This window comes from Macaca mulatta, chromosome 20 (genome assembly GCF_049350105.2).
Source record: "Macaca mulatta isolate MMU2019108-1 chromosome 20, T2T-MMU8v2.0, whole genome shotgun sequence".
Lineage (NCBI taxonomy): Eukaryota > Metazoa > Chordata > Mammalia > Primates > Cercopithecidae > Macaca > Macaca mulatta.
In genome coordinates this window covers 80,272,501-80,289,726 of record NC_133425.1, presented here as the reverse complement: position 1 = coordinate 80,289,726, position 17,226 = coordinate 80,272,501, and the positions used below count along the sequence as shown (strand labels likewise).

The window sequence follows — 17,226 nt, the reverse complement described above, 5'->3', positions numbered from 1 at the left end:
ATGCTCTGGCCTTGGCCTTCCAAAGTGCTGGGATTACAAGAGTGAGCCACTGCCTGGTGGCCCTGTCTTTTAATAGTGGGGAGACCTTGGGCAAATCACATAAAGCCCTGTGCCTCAGTTTCTTTATCTGTGAACTGAGGTGGTAACATATTGCCTTCCTCACAGGTGTCTTGGAGATTAAATGCGTTTGTCTCTGAATGTGCTTACAAGGGTGTCTGGGATGCAGAGGACACTAAATGATAGCTGCTGCCATTGCTAGTGTTAGTATTATGATGACCATTATTTAGTTATTTTTCCAGGAACACGTGGACTTTATTGAATGCCGTCGTAGAAAAGCATGTGAGGATAAAGGGCTGATACAGGACTTGGCTCTGGGGGCAGGAGAAGGAATGGCAGGTGGAGCACATGGGAGACAGGGCGTGGGCAGAGCTCCTGACCTGGATGGTGCCTCCTGATCTTTCAATAGACTTGGAAGATCAACACTGGGACGACGATGAGTAGAATGGTCACGAGGATGCCCACCATCAGGGCCCGGTGTTCAGGCACTTGGCGGTGGAGGCACAGGCTGGGGCCCTGGTCAGGTCGCCAACCATCTTCCTGTCCCTAGACTTCACGGAGGAGGCCAATGCTATGAAGCCCAGGCAGCAGGAGTTCATGAAGAGGGTGTTAAACAGGGACCAGACGACATGGTTGGACACAGAGGTCTTGCAACGGATGTAGATCACGGTGGACATCAGGGGAGCAGGGTTGTGGGACGCCCTCAGCACAGCCACCTCTTGCTCCTCCTTGAGCATCTCATAGTTAGTGGAGCGGCCGGTGTTGGTGGGAGTGAAAAAGGTCTGGACAGCGGCTCATGGTGTCCAGTGAAGACCAGCTGTGCTCAGGTTGTTGGGATGGTTCTCCTCTGATGACCATTATTATCACCACTGCTATTTCTACTATTATTACCAGTTCCATTATTACTGTTACTAATGCTATTATTAATATTACTATTATTACTAGGATTATTACCACTAATAGCAGTATTACTACTACAACCACCACTTACTGCTATTACTGTTACTGCTGCTATCATTATTACTACTGTTACTACTACTTCTATTATTACTATTTGTTTAGTCGAGGCAGAAGAGCTTGACCCTCCATGCATGCACAGCCACCTCCCATGCCTAATGACTTAGCTCTGGGCTCTGGGAGCAAGAACCCAACTAATGCCCTACACTTGGTGGCTGAGTCTCAGCCTGGTTCAGTTGGAGAACTCAGAGGCACAGGTGGTGCCCTAGAAAGACGCAGCTGGCAGCTGGCGGTGCAGAGGCAGAGCTTTTGCTGCTCCCTGCCTCCCCACCCCCAGTCCCCCGCCCCCCGCTTGGGGAGCAGCTCGGTTTATCTCCCCTGGAATGCATCTGTGTTCTTCCTGATGGCTCCTGGGTGTCAGGGAAGCCCCACACCATTTCCAGCTTCTCATGCTCCCAGCTTAAAAGGACCCCAGCCAACCGTTCTTCCCAAGCAAGCAGACGGGATTTATGGTGGCGGTTTCTTCAAAGTGGTTCTTCTCTACCCGAATCCAGAAGTGAAACAAAACAGAACGCCCCTTTACCCTTTCGAAGCCAGGGAAGGGAGCTCCTCTTATTTTTTAAAAGGCCCAGAAGTTGCAAGCAAATGTCAACTTCATCCTGTGGTTTCATTTAAATGTTTCTTTGGGAGAAAGACAGAAAATATAATATTGAACTTAAAAAAAAACCTTACAATGAACTGTTATAATTCAGAACATGATGCACAAACCCAGATTTAATAAATGGAGCAACAAAACAAAACAAAACAACAACAACAACAAAAACTTCTTCTGAGAGGCTCCTCGTGTGAGGCTGTGCCTGTCTGGCAAATCATCTTGGAAATGGGTGAGGTTTAACTAAGGGTCATTGAGTCCCAGCACTGGGATTGTCTGCTCCCTGCTCTGAAAAAATGGAAAAGCTACCTCTATCAAAGGCGTGGATTTCTCCAGAGCTGGTCAAATATACGATGCTTTTCTCAAGTGCGATTTTCCCTAATTGTAATATTGTATGTGATCATTAATGAAAATTTGGGAAATGGAGAAAAGCAGAAAGAAAACAATCCCCTGTTCAGAGAGAACCTCGTTAATCTGTAGTAAACTTCCTTTCAGTCTTTTTTCTGTACATTTTAAAACAAAGATGCTGTCATATTGTAGATTATACTTTCTATTTTTTTTAAAATTTACTATGGCCACGATTTTTCTTTCTACCTCCTTCTTCAACCCAAAGGTACCTGCATTGATTGACAACACCGCCGGTCCAGCTTCGTGAAGCCAGATAACCGGGAGGCATCTGACCCTGCCTTCTCCCTCTCCCCAAAGCCTGTGTACTCCCAAGCCAGTGACTCTGCCTCAGTATCTCTCTACCAGCTTCTCTCCATCCCAGTGGCCACCATCCCAGTCTGAGCTGCTGAAATCTCTCACCTGGGCTGGGAAACAGCCTCCACCTCGTCTCCTTGCCTCTACGCTGGACCTGTCTACCCCTTTTCCATGCTGCCATCAGAAGGAGCCTTGGAGATGCAAATCTCATCCCAGCACCCTTGATGAACACTTCTATGACTGTGGCCATTGCTCCTAAGATAAAGACCAGATTCCTCCTCCAGGAAGCCTCCCTGTCTTTACACACAAAATCCCCCGCTTCAACGCCACATGCCACTGACTACCGCTACTATTTGTGGGGCTCTTGTTTACCCCTCCCCTGATCTGGGAACCGCTCTATCTCTGGTGCTGTGAGCAGTCACTTGAGAACCTCATTTGTTGATAGAATGAATGAGAAAGCTCTCATTGCACATCCACAAACATGATGTTAGGGCGGCATCGTGACTCGCAGGATGCATCTCTGAACACCCACCCAATTCTGGCATCTGCCACCCTAAGTGCTGAGGATGGCACCATCACCCTCATTTTGTTATTGGAGAAATAGAGCTGGCTCTTAGTCTAAAGAGAGGTACTGGGGAAACAGCTGAGCAGAAAGGACTAGAGACACAAGTCCCCGAAAATCCCTTCAGGCCTTGCTTCCTGAGCTGGGAGGGGAACTGCGGTTGCCAAAGGCAGCCCTGGCCCCCGGTGTTCTTCTGCTGCGTGACTCCCAGCCTGCAGCGAGGCCCACACCCTCCCACTCTTACGACTGTCAAATTGTCTCTTGTCACCACTGACTGGTGAGCGAGCCACCGGGGCAGTTTTGAAAGACAGCTGACGAGGTAAGCTGAGGCCACACAGGCAGCCCGGAGACACTGGCAGCATCTAAACTCCCTTTCCTTGACTACACTTTGGGGTTAGGTCCCCAAGTCCCTGGGGACAGTGGAGAAATTCCACATGAAGGGGCCACTGGGGGGTCAAACAGGAGCGCCTGTGGCCACTCCAAGCTGGGACCCATCTCTGCCGACACCTCAGGGTGTCCCTGCTGTATTCGGTGTCCTTTTGTTTCAAAAAAAATAATTTTCCTCTTAGTACATGGCAGGTGGTGGGGTTTGTTGCTCTTGAATTGGCAAAGCAGCTAGAGGAAAAACCAACCCACGCAGTCTGGAAGGGAAGGAGCCGTCGAAGGCTGAGACTTGGCTTCTCCCTCCTTAGCATCTGGGCGGCAGGCAGGGAGTGAAGTGTCTCATCTGTGAAGTGATCGTCACTCTGATCCACATCGCTGCCCTTGTGATAAAGTTTGCTGAGCACAGAGCCAGTGATCTGGGGACGATTAGTATCTGCCTTGAATTGAATTGATTGTCATTTTCTCGACACAGGGTCTTGCTCTGTAACCCAGGCTAGAGTGCTGTGGCGGGATCATAGCTCACTGCAGCCTCCACCTCTCGGGCTCAAACCATCTTCCTGCCTCAGCCTTCTGAGCAGCTAGGGCGACAGGTGTGCCCCACGCCCGACTGATGCTTTTGTATCTTTCTTGATGTGATGTTCTTCATGACTGTGCTGCTGGTGTTGACCCAGGAGTCTGGGGCCTGAGAGCTATCCTGGGACAGCTTTGGAGGATTGAGTGCGTTATGCAATTGAAGGCCCCAGGAACCAGGTGTCTCAGGCTCAAATCCCAGTTCTGTTCCCTCCAGCCTGTGTGAACTTGCGTGAGTCACTTACCCTCTCTGTGCCTCAGTTTCTTCATCTGTGAAATGGGGATAAAAATGACACCTACCTCATGGAGTTGCTATGAGGATTAAGAAATTAATATTAGGCCAGGCACAGTGGCTCACACCTGTAATCCCAGCACTTTGGGAGGCCGAGGTGGGTGGATCACCTGAGGTCAGGGTTTTGAGATTAGCCTGATCAACATGGTGAAACCTTGTCTCTACTAAAAATTAGCCGGGTGTGTTGGTGGCCTCCTGTAATTCAAGCTACTCGGGAGACTAAGGCAGGAGAATCGCTTGAACCTGGGAGACGGAGATTGCAGTGAGTTGAGATCACTGCCATTGCACTCCAGCCTGGGCGACAAGAGTAAAACTCCATCTCAAAACAAACAAACAAACAATAAAAGAAATTAATATTTATAGAGCTGAAGACAATGCCTGGCACAGGTAAGATGGGGCACTTTGGAAATAGAGTAGCTGTCTGGTTTCGATCACACCATCTTCAAGATGCAGCTTGCATCACACTCTTTCTGGGCCCAGGGACACAGTGGCTCAGTCACTAGAAATGTATTCATGTTTTACCCCCTTCCTTTCCCTTGGGCTCCCCCGTTACACATGCACACACACACACACACGCATACACACATGCACACATGCACACACGCACACACGCACACATGCACACACACACGCATACACACATGCACACACACGCACACACACGCACACACACGCATACACACATGCACACACGCATACACACATGCGCGCACACACGCATGCACACATGCACACACACACGCACACATGCACACACACGCATGCACACATGCACACACACACACGCATGCACACATGCACACACACACACGCATGCACACATGCACACATGGAGGAGACACAGAGCCCCTTTTCTCCATCAGTTTCCTGAGCCCAGCCCGCCAGGCAAGGCGATCGGCGAGGAGGGAGGAGGTTGAAACTCAAGGAGGCTCCTGGTTCCCCATGCTCTTTGTCAACTCACTCGGGAGAAATCCGCCCCATTTACTTTTTGCCTCCTTTTAGCCCTTCATTTAACAGGAAAACGTCGAAAGGCCCGGGCAAAAAGTCAGAAAGGGGAGTCACAGAAACAAGCTCTCTTCTCCCCAGTGCTGAGCAGGTGGAAGCACAGGCACCTGTCTTTCCTACCCAGGAAGTCACACTTGGCGGCCTCTCGTCCTCCATGGAGCAGCGGTTTACAGCCATACACATCCCGACCTACAGCCTGGAGCTGCTGAGATCAGAGAACGAGACCAGTGTCCACACTCGCTCCTCCAGGGTTGGTGCCATGTTCATTCATTCGCTCATTCGTTCTTCAAAGTGGCACTGGATATAGGCACTGCAGAGAGCATCCTTGACATAAGTAACTCCATCCTGGAAAAAGACTCCGTCCTACATTTCAAAAGGCATCATGATAACAGGGACCAGATGTTTTCCCCAATCCACAAAGACTGCGCCTATCCAGATAAGGAATCCCGGGCACACTCTCTTCCTCTCTCAGTCCCCGCCAGAGACTCTGTGGCCATAAAGAGAGCAGGACTTCCCCAGCTTGAACCGGCCGTCTTAACAGACACTGTCTTGCTGTCACTGTGGTAAGTGCCTGGCGTCTGCCGCCGAAGGCTCTGCCCACGTAAAAGACTCTTCCTTGGAAGGTGCTGACGGACCACCCAGACCCGGACAGGCTGGGACGTCCTTCTTATCCACATCACTCTCCCTGGACTGGTTCATTAACCCTTTCTCCAATCCTCTCCTCTTTTTTTTTTTTTTTTTTTTCCCTTTCTGAGATGGAGTCGCACTCTGTCACCCAGGCTGGAGTGCAGTGGTGTGATCTCAGCTCATTGCAACCTCCGCCTCCCAGGTTCAAGCAATTCTGCTGCCTCAGCCTCCCAAAGCATAATTGGATCAGGGTGCATATAGCATCCCTGGTCTGCAAGGAGCTATCAGATTATGGTGCCATTTGTCCAGGAGAGCACTAGCTACAAGGTGTCATTGCTATGTTCTCTGTGGCGGCATCTGCTGAGATGTCTCCCACCCGTGCCCTTTCCCTGTGGAGATCCCCTTCAGGATCTCTTGGCTCTCTCTTTTGGGGGCATGGGAGCCTCTGCCAGCCCTCCCACACCAATCCAGGGCACTGCTGCCTCACTGGGCGGCTTCAGGCTTGCTCTGCCCTGGACTCCCTCCCAGACCCCTGTCCCGAGAGAGATTCAGCTTGCAGGGTGGAGGAATGGTGGAGGTGGGGAATACTGCAGGTTCTGAGTGGAAATGTGGAACAGGCCCCTTCTCCTCTTTGGTTTTCCAGAACTGACCTGGCACTTTCTCCCTTTTCCCAGCTGGATTTGTCTCTGTGAGAGGTGGGAGCAGGTGACTCTTTCCAGAACCCCTAGTTCATTTAAGTGGAAAAGGGATTTGTTAAAAGGATCTTGAAGATCCCACAGAATCTCAGGGAGAGCTGGAGGACCAAGCAGGGAAGCTCTGCAGCCAGGAGTGGCTCCCAGGTCCTGCCACGGAGCTGTCTGAGGGGACCCGCCTGCTTGGTGGCAGCGCTATGGCTCCATGCAGCCCCCTGGGGTGGGAGCCCGGGCTTTCCTATTAGACCCACACTGGGGGTGCCATATTAACAGCAGGCCAGTTCAACGGGAACTGCAGATAAGCAATAAATACGTTTTGTGGCTAAGCCTGTCCCATACCATGTTTTATTATTATTTTATTTTGCTTAAATTTGGCATTCCCACATGCTGCCCCTGAAGCCCCCACCGCTCCCCTGAGAGCTTTCTGGACCCCACTCCTTGCACATGGTACCCAAGCTGCAAGGGAGTCTGGGAAAGTGAGTGTCAGATACTTGAAGTTTCTACATGGGGAGGGGTCCTGCCTCATAGGTCTGGGGAGCCCCTCAGACCATTGCCAGCATCCGGGTTTAGGCTTTTGCTCTCCATCATCAGGTCTGTATGGGGTGAGGAACCAGACTCTCTCCAAATCTGTTATTTTTGAGATACAAGCATCTCTTCCCTCAACCTGTTTTCTCTGCCAGTTTTTTTTTCTTTTTTTCCTATTTAGACACCATTCTCCACCAGAAGGAACCAGGGCTCCTTGGAGAAATGGCTGATTCCAGGGCTGGGCAGGGAAAGTACAAGATGAGCCAGGAACATCTTGTTGTGCCAGAAAGTCAGGAAGTCCTCGAATTGATGGGCCGCACTGGGAGGACATGGAGCCAGCTGGACAGAGCTCCCCTGTCCAAATCTGGGACAGTTTGAACATCCAAATAAAACTGATAGGAAAGCATTTTAATCCACTGCATAAAATAAGAATTCCTGAGTCCATGCCAATGTATATGTGTGTGTATATTATAGATCAATGATATAATCATATCTACATCTATATATCTCATATATACATATATATCTAGATAGAGATTGTATATCTATACGATACACATATAAAATATGATATCTATCAATTATATAACATACCCATATATCAGTATACACACACGTGCATGTGTGCATGCAACTAAATAAACGGAGGAAAAGGGAAATCTCTTCCTTACAGTACAATGCCAACTAATAAATGCAGAAAGAGTAGTGGAGTTAGAAAGTTCACCTTTGGCAACCATCATAAAATACTTGTCTCAAGAAAGAATCATCAATAGAGGCAAAAACTAGTGGGCGAAGGTTTTATGGGGAATAGGCTATTTATGTAGTCTCAATACATCTCTCCAGAAGATAATTACTTAGTGTAAAAAAAACCAGAAGCCAGGCACGGTGGCCCACACCTGTAACCCCAGCACTGTGGGAGGCTGAGGCAGGTGGAATGCTTGAGCCCAGGAGTTTAAGACCAGACTGGACAACATGGCAAAACCCCGTCTCTACCAAAAATACAAAAAATTAGCCAGGCACGGTGGCACACACCTATGGTCCCAGCTACTTAGGAGGCTGAGGTGGGAGGATCACCTGAGCCAGGGGAGGTGGAGGCTGCATTGAGCCACGTTCATACCATAGCACTCCAGCCCGGGCAACAGAGTCAGACCCTGTCTCTAAATAAATAGGAAATTCACAGTGTAGAGATCTGCTAGTGCCTCAGCCAAGCCATCAGAGTCAGCAGCTGCAGGAATGGGACAGACAGACACGGCTTCTGATATGAGCCATGGAGAAGGACACAGTGTCTCCCCTAGGGCATCTGCTAAAAGTGTAAACCCTGAGCCTCATGGCGAAGAAACACCAGACAAACTCAGGTTCAAGGACATTCTTCAAAATATTGGCCAGCGATCTTTAACTAAAAAAGTCAACATCATAAAAGGCAAAGATAGGCTGGGGCCAGTGGCTCACACTTGTAATCCCAGCACTTTAGGAGGCTGAGGCGGGCTGATCACCTGAGGTCAGGAGTTCAAGATCAGCCTGACCGATATGGCGAAACTCCAGCTCTACTAAAATTATAAAAATTAGCTGGGCATGGTGGCACACGCCTGTAGTCCCAGCTACACAGGAGATTGAGGCACGAGAATCGCTTGAACCTGGGAGGCAGAGGTTGCAGTGAGCTGAGATCATGCCACTGTACCAAAAAAAAAAAAAAAACACAAAAAACCCACAAAGATAAACTAAGAAGCAATTCCAGATGCAAGGATACTAAAAAGATATGAAAGCTTCCAGGTGCAGTGGCTCACACCTGTAATCCCAGGGCTCTGGGGGGCCGAGGTGGAAGGATCAGTGGAGCTCAGGAGTTGAGATCAGTCTGGGCAACATGGCGAAACCCCATCTCTATAAAAAAAATAAAACCAAAACCAAAACCAAAAATTAGTCGGGCATGTTGACACATACCTGTGATCCCAGCTACTCCAGAGGCTAAGGCGGGAGGATCTCTTGAGCTCAGGAGATCGAGGCTGCAGTGAGCCCTGATTGCGCCACTGTACTCCAGCCTGGACGACAGCAGATGAAGACCCTGTCTCAAAAAAAAAAAAAAAAAAAAAAGAAAACTGAATATACCTCATGACCTGAGATTTTCTTTTGCCATAAAGGACGTTACTGAGACAACTGGTAAAATCTGAACAAAGTCTATAGATTAGATGATATATTGCACTAATGTTAATTTCCTGATTTAGAGAATTATATCATGGCTATGTAAGAGAATGTCCTCATTCTTAGGCAATATACACTCAAAGTATTGAGATAAAAGGAGAGTGATGCCTGCAATTCTCTCTTAAATAATTTAGAGATGAGATACATGAAGAAAATGACCATGCAATCCAATGCTAGCGTCTGGGAAGCTGAATGAAATGTATATGGGAATTCTTTGTATTCTTCTTGCAACTTTTCTGCCAGTCTGAAATTGTGTCAAAATGAAAAAATTAAAAAACAAACAGGTGGGGTGTGGTGACTTGCACCTGTAATCCCAGCACTTTGAGGAGCTGAGATGGGAGGATCGTTTGAGCCCAGAAGTTCGAGACCAGCCTGGGCAACATGGCCAAACCCCGTCCCTACAAAAAATACAAAAATTAGCTGCGCGTGGTGGCGTGCACCTGTGGTCCCAGCTACTTGGGAGGCTGAGGTGGGAGGATTGCTTGAGTCTGGGAGGCAGAGGTTGCAGCGAGCCTAGATTGCGCCATTACACTCCAGCCTGAGTGACAGAGTGAGACTCTGTCTCAAAACAAACAAACAAACAAGAAGTCAGTTTAGAAACTCAAAAGCTGTCATTGACCCCTTTGTTCCTGCTATTGGGCAGTGGCCTCCCTTCCCTGGCATAGAAGCCAGGAAAGCAGTGGCTGAAGCAGTGAAGGCTTGGGAGACAGTTTTAGAGGAGAAAACAGTGCAGGGAATGCCAAATGCATTGATCAAAATAATGATATTAGGAGCAGTAACCATCTGTATGTCACAGGACATATGCCACCCATTGAGGATGCTGTGGGCAGAACTGGAAGTGTTTCACAAACATCAGCCCTTATTATCCAATCTTGGTGATTTTTGCAATTGACCTGCACAATCTTAACTTACTCAACATTTTAAAAGCCTGGTATTTATTAAAGAGGAAAGCTATCCCCACCATGCATGGAAAAAGACCGCACTAGAGCCTGAGAGGAAGGCAGGCGCCTTCACCGGGGAGAGGAAAGGCCAGCCCCGTGCTCCCAAATTGTCCTGGGGCTTCAGTGAATTGGGGCACTCGGGGAGATGTGACTGTGCCTGGGTGAAAAGCGGCTGCCTTTGGGCTGATGCCTGGGAAGAAGGTGACTGTTATGTACTAAATTTCCCACCCTGAACAAACATGTAGGGTTTTGTTTGTTTTGTTTTGTTTTGTTTTTGAGATAAAGTCTCACTGTATTGCCCAGGCTGGAGTGCAGTGGCGCAATCTCGGCTCACCACAATCTCCACCTCCTGGGTTTAAGCCATTCTCCTGCCTCAGTCTCCCAAGTAGCTGGGATTACAGGCGCCCGACACCATGCCTGACTATTTTTTGTATTTCTAGTAGAGACAGGGTTTCACCATATTGGCCAGGTTGGTCTCGAACGCCTGACCTCAAGGAATTCACCCACCTCGGCCTCCCAAAGTGCTGAGATTACAGACATGAGACACTGTGCCCGGCCTGTAGGGCTTTGAAATGATTCCAGACACTTCCACAGGTTGCTACATGAGTGACGCATTTTGCTGCGCTAAGAACTTGATGCGCCCCCTTCTTCCCTGGAGAATGTGGCCTCACCCCTTATCGGACCCCATCTGCGAGCTCCTGACCCTCGCGACTGGACTTCCAAACACACGCAGACCTGCGAGTGGATGGACCACCTTGGGAGCTCTGGCTGTGGCCAGCTGCACCCTCGGCCTCTTCTCCCAAGGCTGGGAGCTCCAGCTGTGACAGGTCACCCTGCCAGCCTTGGAGCTACTCTCAGAAGCCTCTGGCCAACGCTGGCACTGCCTTCTAGGGACCAGGGACCTTACAGTGCCCCTGAGAACAGCTGGTAGAAGGTGCACCTCAAACTGAGGCCTGCTGCCATCCTAAGTGAGCAAGTAGGCCTTGATCATTCTGGAACCCACTCACTGCGGGGTTAATGGGCTTCGTTTGTCGAGTGTATTCTCTGTGAGGTTGGGTCTCATTCTCTCCCTGTTTAAGCACTGGGAACCTAAGGGAAAAAAATCTCTGTGTAGCAATAAACTGTGTGATTTGTGAAATCGTACTTTGATCATTTCCTTATTGTAACCATACAAAACAAACCCTAACGCCCAATGTATTTCGTGCGTGTGTGTATGTATGTATGTGTGTGTGTGTGTGTGTGTCTCGCTTGGTCACCTAGGCTGGAGTGCAGCGGCACAATCTCAGCTCACTGCAACCTCTGCCTCCCGGGCTCAAGCAATTCTCCTGCCTCAGCCTCCCGAGTAGCTGGGATTACATGCGTGTGCCACCATGCCCAGCTAATTTTTGTATTTTTTTTGTAGAGATAAGGTTTCCCCATGTTGCCCAGACTGCTCTTGAACTGTTGGACTCAAGTGATCCTCCTGCCTCAGACTCCCAAAGTGCTTGGATTACAGGCATGAGCCAGCCTGTGTATTTCAAGGTAGGGCCTTTAAGGAGGTAATGCAGGTTAAATGGGTCCTAAGGGTGGGGCCCAGACCCAGTATGACCAGTGTCCTTATAAGAGAGAGAGACACCAGGAGTGTACATGCCCAGAGGAGAGGCCATGTGAGGATATGGCCAGGAGGCAGCCACCTGCAAACCAAAGAGAGGCCTCAGAGGAAACCAACGCTGCTGTCACCCTGATCTTGGACTTCCAGCCTCCAGAACTGTGAGGAAGATCTCTCTGTGGGTTAAGTCACCCAGTCTATGGTATTTTGTTAGGGCAGCCAGAGCTTAGACAATGACAGAATGGCCTTGAGCCCGCCACCACTCAGAATGTGATCTGGGGACTGGCAGCATTCACGTCACCAGTATCTTGTGAGAAATTGACAGTCCCTGGCCCCATCCCAGCCTTGCTGAGCCTGAATGTGCATTTTGGCAAGTTCCTCCCTCCTTCCCGTGGATGGGGTGGAGGTCTCCACCAGGCCCTGGCTGTCGGCATCTCCGCGTATATGAGACATCCTAGGAGAAGCAGCCAACACAAAATAGGCCAGAGCCTGAAAGATGGTTTTAAAAGTTTTATTTCACAAATTGTTCAGATTTGTTCATAAAAGATATGTTACAGGAACATTTTAGAAATCAAACCAGTTTTACTGAAACAATTGCAACAACGTGGCCCCTGTTCATGCAAAGCACAAAAAACATTTACAATAAAACTTTGTACACAGGAAGTAGCAAAATACATCATTTTTCATAGAAAAAAGCACACACATAAACTGCGGGCCGAGTGAGCCTACAGACAATATGAGAAACCAGCACACGCTTTGGAATACGGTAGGGCAAAACTCCTAAGGAAGCCGAAAATGTTCATTCTGGGGGCAGGAGAGCCAGGAACGCCATTGGCTTGGTGCAAGATCTTTTTAAACACAGGGTAAGTGCTGATAGCATGAGGAGCTCTAGTCCACACACAGGAGAGGTGGTGCTAGGGACAGGGCTTATAATTTATAGTCTTGTTTCCATTTTCTGAAGACAAATATTCCAGTTTCAAAATGTTTGTGGGGATGATAAAGACAGCCAGGTCCACGGCCGGGCGCAGTGGCTCATGCCTTTAATCCCAGCACTTTGGGAGGCCGAGGTGGGTGGATCACCTGAGGTAAGGAGTTCGAGACCAGCCTGGCCAACATAGTGAAAGCCCATCTTTATTAAAAATACAAAAATTAGCCGGGCATACGTTTGTAGTCCCAGCTACTTGGGAGGCTGAGGCACGAGAATCACTTGAACCCGGGAGGCGGCAGTTGCAATGAGTGGAGATCACGCCACTGCACTCTAGCCTGGGCAACAGAGTGAAACTTGGTCTCAAAGCGGGGGGAAAAAAGAAAAAAAAGGATAGCCAGGTCCTGCTCTGGGCGAGGGCTTTCTATCCTGCTAGGAAGGCCCAGTGAAGGAGGCGTTAAGGAACCTGGGGACTTTATTTTTAAATGATGGGGTCAACTCACACTGGAAGTTTCAAGTCTCCCTTGGGTGGGATGCTTTGGAAGTGAGACCACTGGGATTGTCCTGGACTCCTCACTAATTTGGCAAACCACACAAGGCGATCTAATTTATCTTGCAGACACAGCCACAGCCACAAAAGTCCAGCAGCAGAGCACCCAGCACCCAGAAGTTTCCCAGATGTTTGGTGGTAACTGGACTCACAACCTGACAGGCTGACCAAATTCTTCCTCTCCGACATTTGGGGCTGAAGAGTCAGTACCTATGAATTACGACTAGCCTACAATGCACAAAGCGCAGATAGAATCCTGCAAATTTTAGCTCAGTCAGGCTCAGAGTTGAACTGCTTTTTGCCAACTCCTTAAAAGGGGTGGGTTTTTGTTTTGTTTTAAACCTATTTACCTTCAGATTCTGCATTTATTAGAAAGGCAATCAAAGAAAGAAAGCATCACCTAGGTGCCCAGGTAGAGTTTCTTGTCCAGTCTACGGTATCTTAGTTTTTTTGCTTTCTGCTAGTTCTTTCACCTAAGAAATATTTTGAATCAAATTTGACACTAGCATTCGCCAAAGTGATCTATTGGCTGGCCTGGTGGTAGAGAGTGGAATTTTTACCTTCTGCAAAAAAATGCTATTTACAAAAGGGTATTTCATTTCACTGTGGGCTTTTGGTCTGGGCTCATGAAGCACTTTTATACAGTGATGGCAGCCAGGGTGTACTACACTCCTCAGCACCTCGGGAACGTTTGGCAAGAGTCGTTTCACAAAAACAGGAAAAGAGATCCTTCTAGTATATTCCCATCTCTCACTGTCATGAGGCCACAGGATGGTTTCATAACCACAAACTGAGCTGCTAACCTCGGGGAGGAATGTACCAAAGACTCCATTCCTCCCACGGCTGAAAAAATAGGTCATTGGGTACATGGGGAATCTGCACATTTAATTGTCATTTTTAAAAGGAGCAAAGAGCAGCCCTTCTTTGGTTGTTCCCAGACATCTCATCTCAGTGGAACCTTACGAGACCAGGAGTTAAGAAGTGGGCTTCAAACAGGATTGCTTGCAAAGAAAAGTCCTGGGTGTGAACCAGGACACGTAAACCAGTCTGAGGCAGGGTGGGAGCCACAACGGGTAGGGGGTAAAGAAAGGGTCCTAATCCTTAGTCCTCAACGGGACCAAAGGTCACGGCAGAAAACAGGTGGGCCATGAAGACGAAGGACCTGACAAAGACAAGATACATCTCTGAAGTGACTGCTGAACTCTACATAAACCAGCACTGCTGTGTATAGAGCCGGCCTGAATGCGGCCACTGAAGGGGGCCCGTGGCAGGCCGCCAGCAAGGACACGTGCCAGGGCAGAGCCGGGGTCTCTCATACCCCCAGCCCTCTTATTCTAGCCCATTTGTCTGTCTGACCAGCAAACATTAAAACTATTTTTCTCTGTTGGTAGGGACGGACTGTGCTTTTTATTTTTAAATAACTACCTTCTACTCATTCCTGAAACTCACCGGCACTTGCTCGAAAGGCCGCTTCCGACACTGTGAATGCTTCACAATTGCAAGCTCCAAATGGTTTGTTCTCTTGGCAGGGGGGTTGAAATCAACTTCCTCCACCAACAAAAGAACACATAGCAAGGAACATTTTGGGCAACTGTCCCCTTTAAGAGACAGGTCAGATCTCTAAAGGAGAGAGGGCACCCAGATGGAGACCCCGGGGCCCCAGCAGGATTGGGCACCAGGGGTCCGGCTGAGCACCCTGGGATTCTGTTGCTTCAGTGAGGGGATGAGATGTCACCTCACCCAAAGGCCACAAAGTGATGGACACTGAACATCAGTCAAAGGAAGCTTCCTGACTCTCCATATACCCCTCCCCACAATGACAAAATAAAAATTAAAGCAAAACCCCGAAGCCCTCTTGAAGACGCCCCTTCTCCCCTGGTGCTGGAAATTCACTGCCTGACAGCAAAGATCCGGAAGGCCTTTCCATCCCGAGGAGTCCCCAGGCTGAAAAAGAAGAAAGAGGGCCCGTTACTGAGAGATCCGGAGGGCCTCCTGCAGGAACTCTGGCTGGGCAGGGAGACCTGGGTGTCCCCTTCTTGATCCCCTAGTGGAAGAGCCATGGCCAAGGGACGCTTCCCCACAGCCACCAGAAACAGAGCCTGCCTTGGGTTGAGAACAGCTGGCAAGTCCCATTTTCTTTGCACATGAGCATCCGTCTGATTCTAGGTCAGGGCTGTTATTTCCTTTGAACTCAGGGATGTGCTGGCCCCAGTCTGTCTGGATCGGACTCACCCTCGGAGAATTCTGCTTGCTTTCACTACCACCTGTCAACCGGAACAGTGGTGTCTTGGGAGAGATTAACGCGCTATCTCAGCACTACTGCATATGCCGGGTGCTTCACCGCCTTTCGCCTTCCTCCGGAGGGAGCTGTTATCCCTCGTTCACAGGGGAGGAAACGGAGACACCAGGAAATGAAGTCATTTACCCAGGGTCCCACTGCTAGTAACAACCGCCCTCTCACAAGAGGAGTTAAATCCTTCAGCTAATCAAAGACGATTTTTAAAAAAGAGTCTTAGGCCAGGCGTGGTGGCTCACACCTGGAACCCCAGCACTTTGGGAGGCCGAGGCGGGCGGATCACCTGAGGTCCGGAGTTCAAGACCAGCCTGGCCAACATGGTGAAATCCCGTCTCTATGAAAAATACAAAAATTAGCCGGATATGGTGGTGGGCGCCAGTAATCCCAGCTACTCAGGAGGCTGAGGCAGGAGAATCACTTGAACCCGCGAGGCGGAGGTTGCAGTGAGCTGAGATCACACCACTGTACTCCAGCCTGGGGGACAAGAGTGAGACTTTGTCTCAAAAAAAAAGAAGCAGCTTTATTGGTCAGGCACAGTGGCTCACACCTGGAATCCCACCACTTTGGGAGGCCGAGGCAGGTGGATCACTTGAGGTCTGGAGTTCGAGACCAGTGTGGCCAACGTGGTGAAACCCTGCCTCTACAAAAAAATTAGCCAGGCATGATGGTGTGCCCCTGTAATCCTAGCTAGTTGGAGGTTGAGGCAGGAGAATCACTTGAACCTGGGAGGCAGAATTTGCAGTGAGCCAAGATTTTGCCACTGTACTCCAGCCTGGGCAAGAGTGTGACTCTGTTTCAAAAAAAAACCAAACCAGCTTTCTCAAGTGTAATATACCTTGTAAACGTATCCTTTCTAAGTGTACAATTCAACGGTTTTTAGAGATTTTATACAGTTGTGCAATCATCTCCACAATCCATTGTTAGATAATTTTAAAAAACTGTTTTAGACACAAAGTCTGGCCGGGCGCAGTGGCTCAAGCCTGTAATCCCAGCACTTTGGGAGGCCAAGACGGGCGGATCACGAGGTCAGGAGATCGAGACCATCCTAGCTAACCTGGTGAAACCCCGTCTCTACTAAAAAATACAAACAAACAAACAAACAAACAAAAAAAAACTGGCCAGGCGAGGTGGCGGGCGCCTGTAGTCCCAGCTACTTGGGAGGCTGAGGCAGGAGAATGGCGTAAACCCGGGAGGCGGAGCTTGCAGTGAGCTGAGATCCGGCCACTGCACTCCAGCCTGGGTGACAGAGAGAGACTCCGTCTCAAAAAAAAAAAAAAAAGACACAAGATCTGTCACCCAGGCCAGAGTGCAGTGGCATGATCATGGCTTACTTCGGCCTTGACCTCCTAGGCTCAAGCGATCCTCCCTCCTCAGCCTCCTGAGTAGCATGTCACCATGCCTGATTGATACATTTTATTTTTTGTGCAGATAGAGTCTCACTATTTTGCCCAGGCTGGTCTTAGACTCCTGGGCCCAAGTGATCCTCCTGTCTCAGCCTCCCAAAGTGCTGGGATTATGGGTGGGAGCCACCGTGCCAGGCCTAATGGTGTCTTTTAAGGCATAAAAGTTTTAAACTTCGATAGAATTCAACTTATCAATTTGTTTTCATTTATAGATCGTGCTTTTGGCATCATATCTAGTAAACCATTCCAGGTCATGAAGGATTTATACTTGCTTTCCTAGACTTCTGTAATTTTTAGCTCTT

The 17,226-nt window shown here is 49.1% G+C and overlaps 1 protein-coding gene and 1 pseudogene across 3 annotated transcripts in view; both read right to left on the bottom strand.

The window, feature by feature from the left end:
* Positions 1 to 282: 282 nt before the first annotated feature.
* LOC718541 (interferon-induced transmembrane protein 3 pseudogene) lies at positions 283 to 5,358 on the bottom strand (annotated as a pseudogene). The gene is made up of 2 exons (XR_013411263.1): positions 5,302 to 5,358; positions 283 to 839 (listed from the first exon to the last, which is right to left on the bottom strand). The product of XR_013411263.1 is annotated as an interferon-induced transmembrane protein 3 pseudogene (transcript).
* A 6,889-nt stretch (positions 5,359 to 12,247) lies between these two features.
* The window catches only part of CRISPLD2 (cysteine rich secretory protein LCCL domain containing 2), an 89,025-nt gene continuing 84,046 nt past the window's right edge, over positions 12,248 to 17,226 (bottom strand). For both annotated transcript variants that reach the window (XM_001112988.5, XM_015126725.3), the window contains exon 15: positions 12,248 to 15,169. In XM_001112988.5, the coding sequence (XP_001112988.3) occupies positions 15,115 to 15,169 (55 nt within the window). In that variant the 3' untranslated portion in view covers positions 12,248 to 15,114. The remainder of the gene's footprint in view (positions 15,170 to 17,226) is intronic.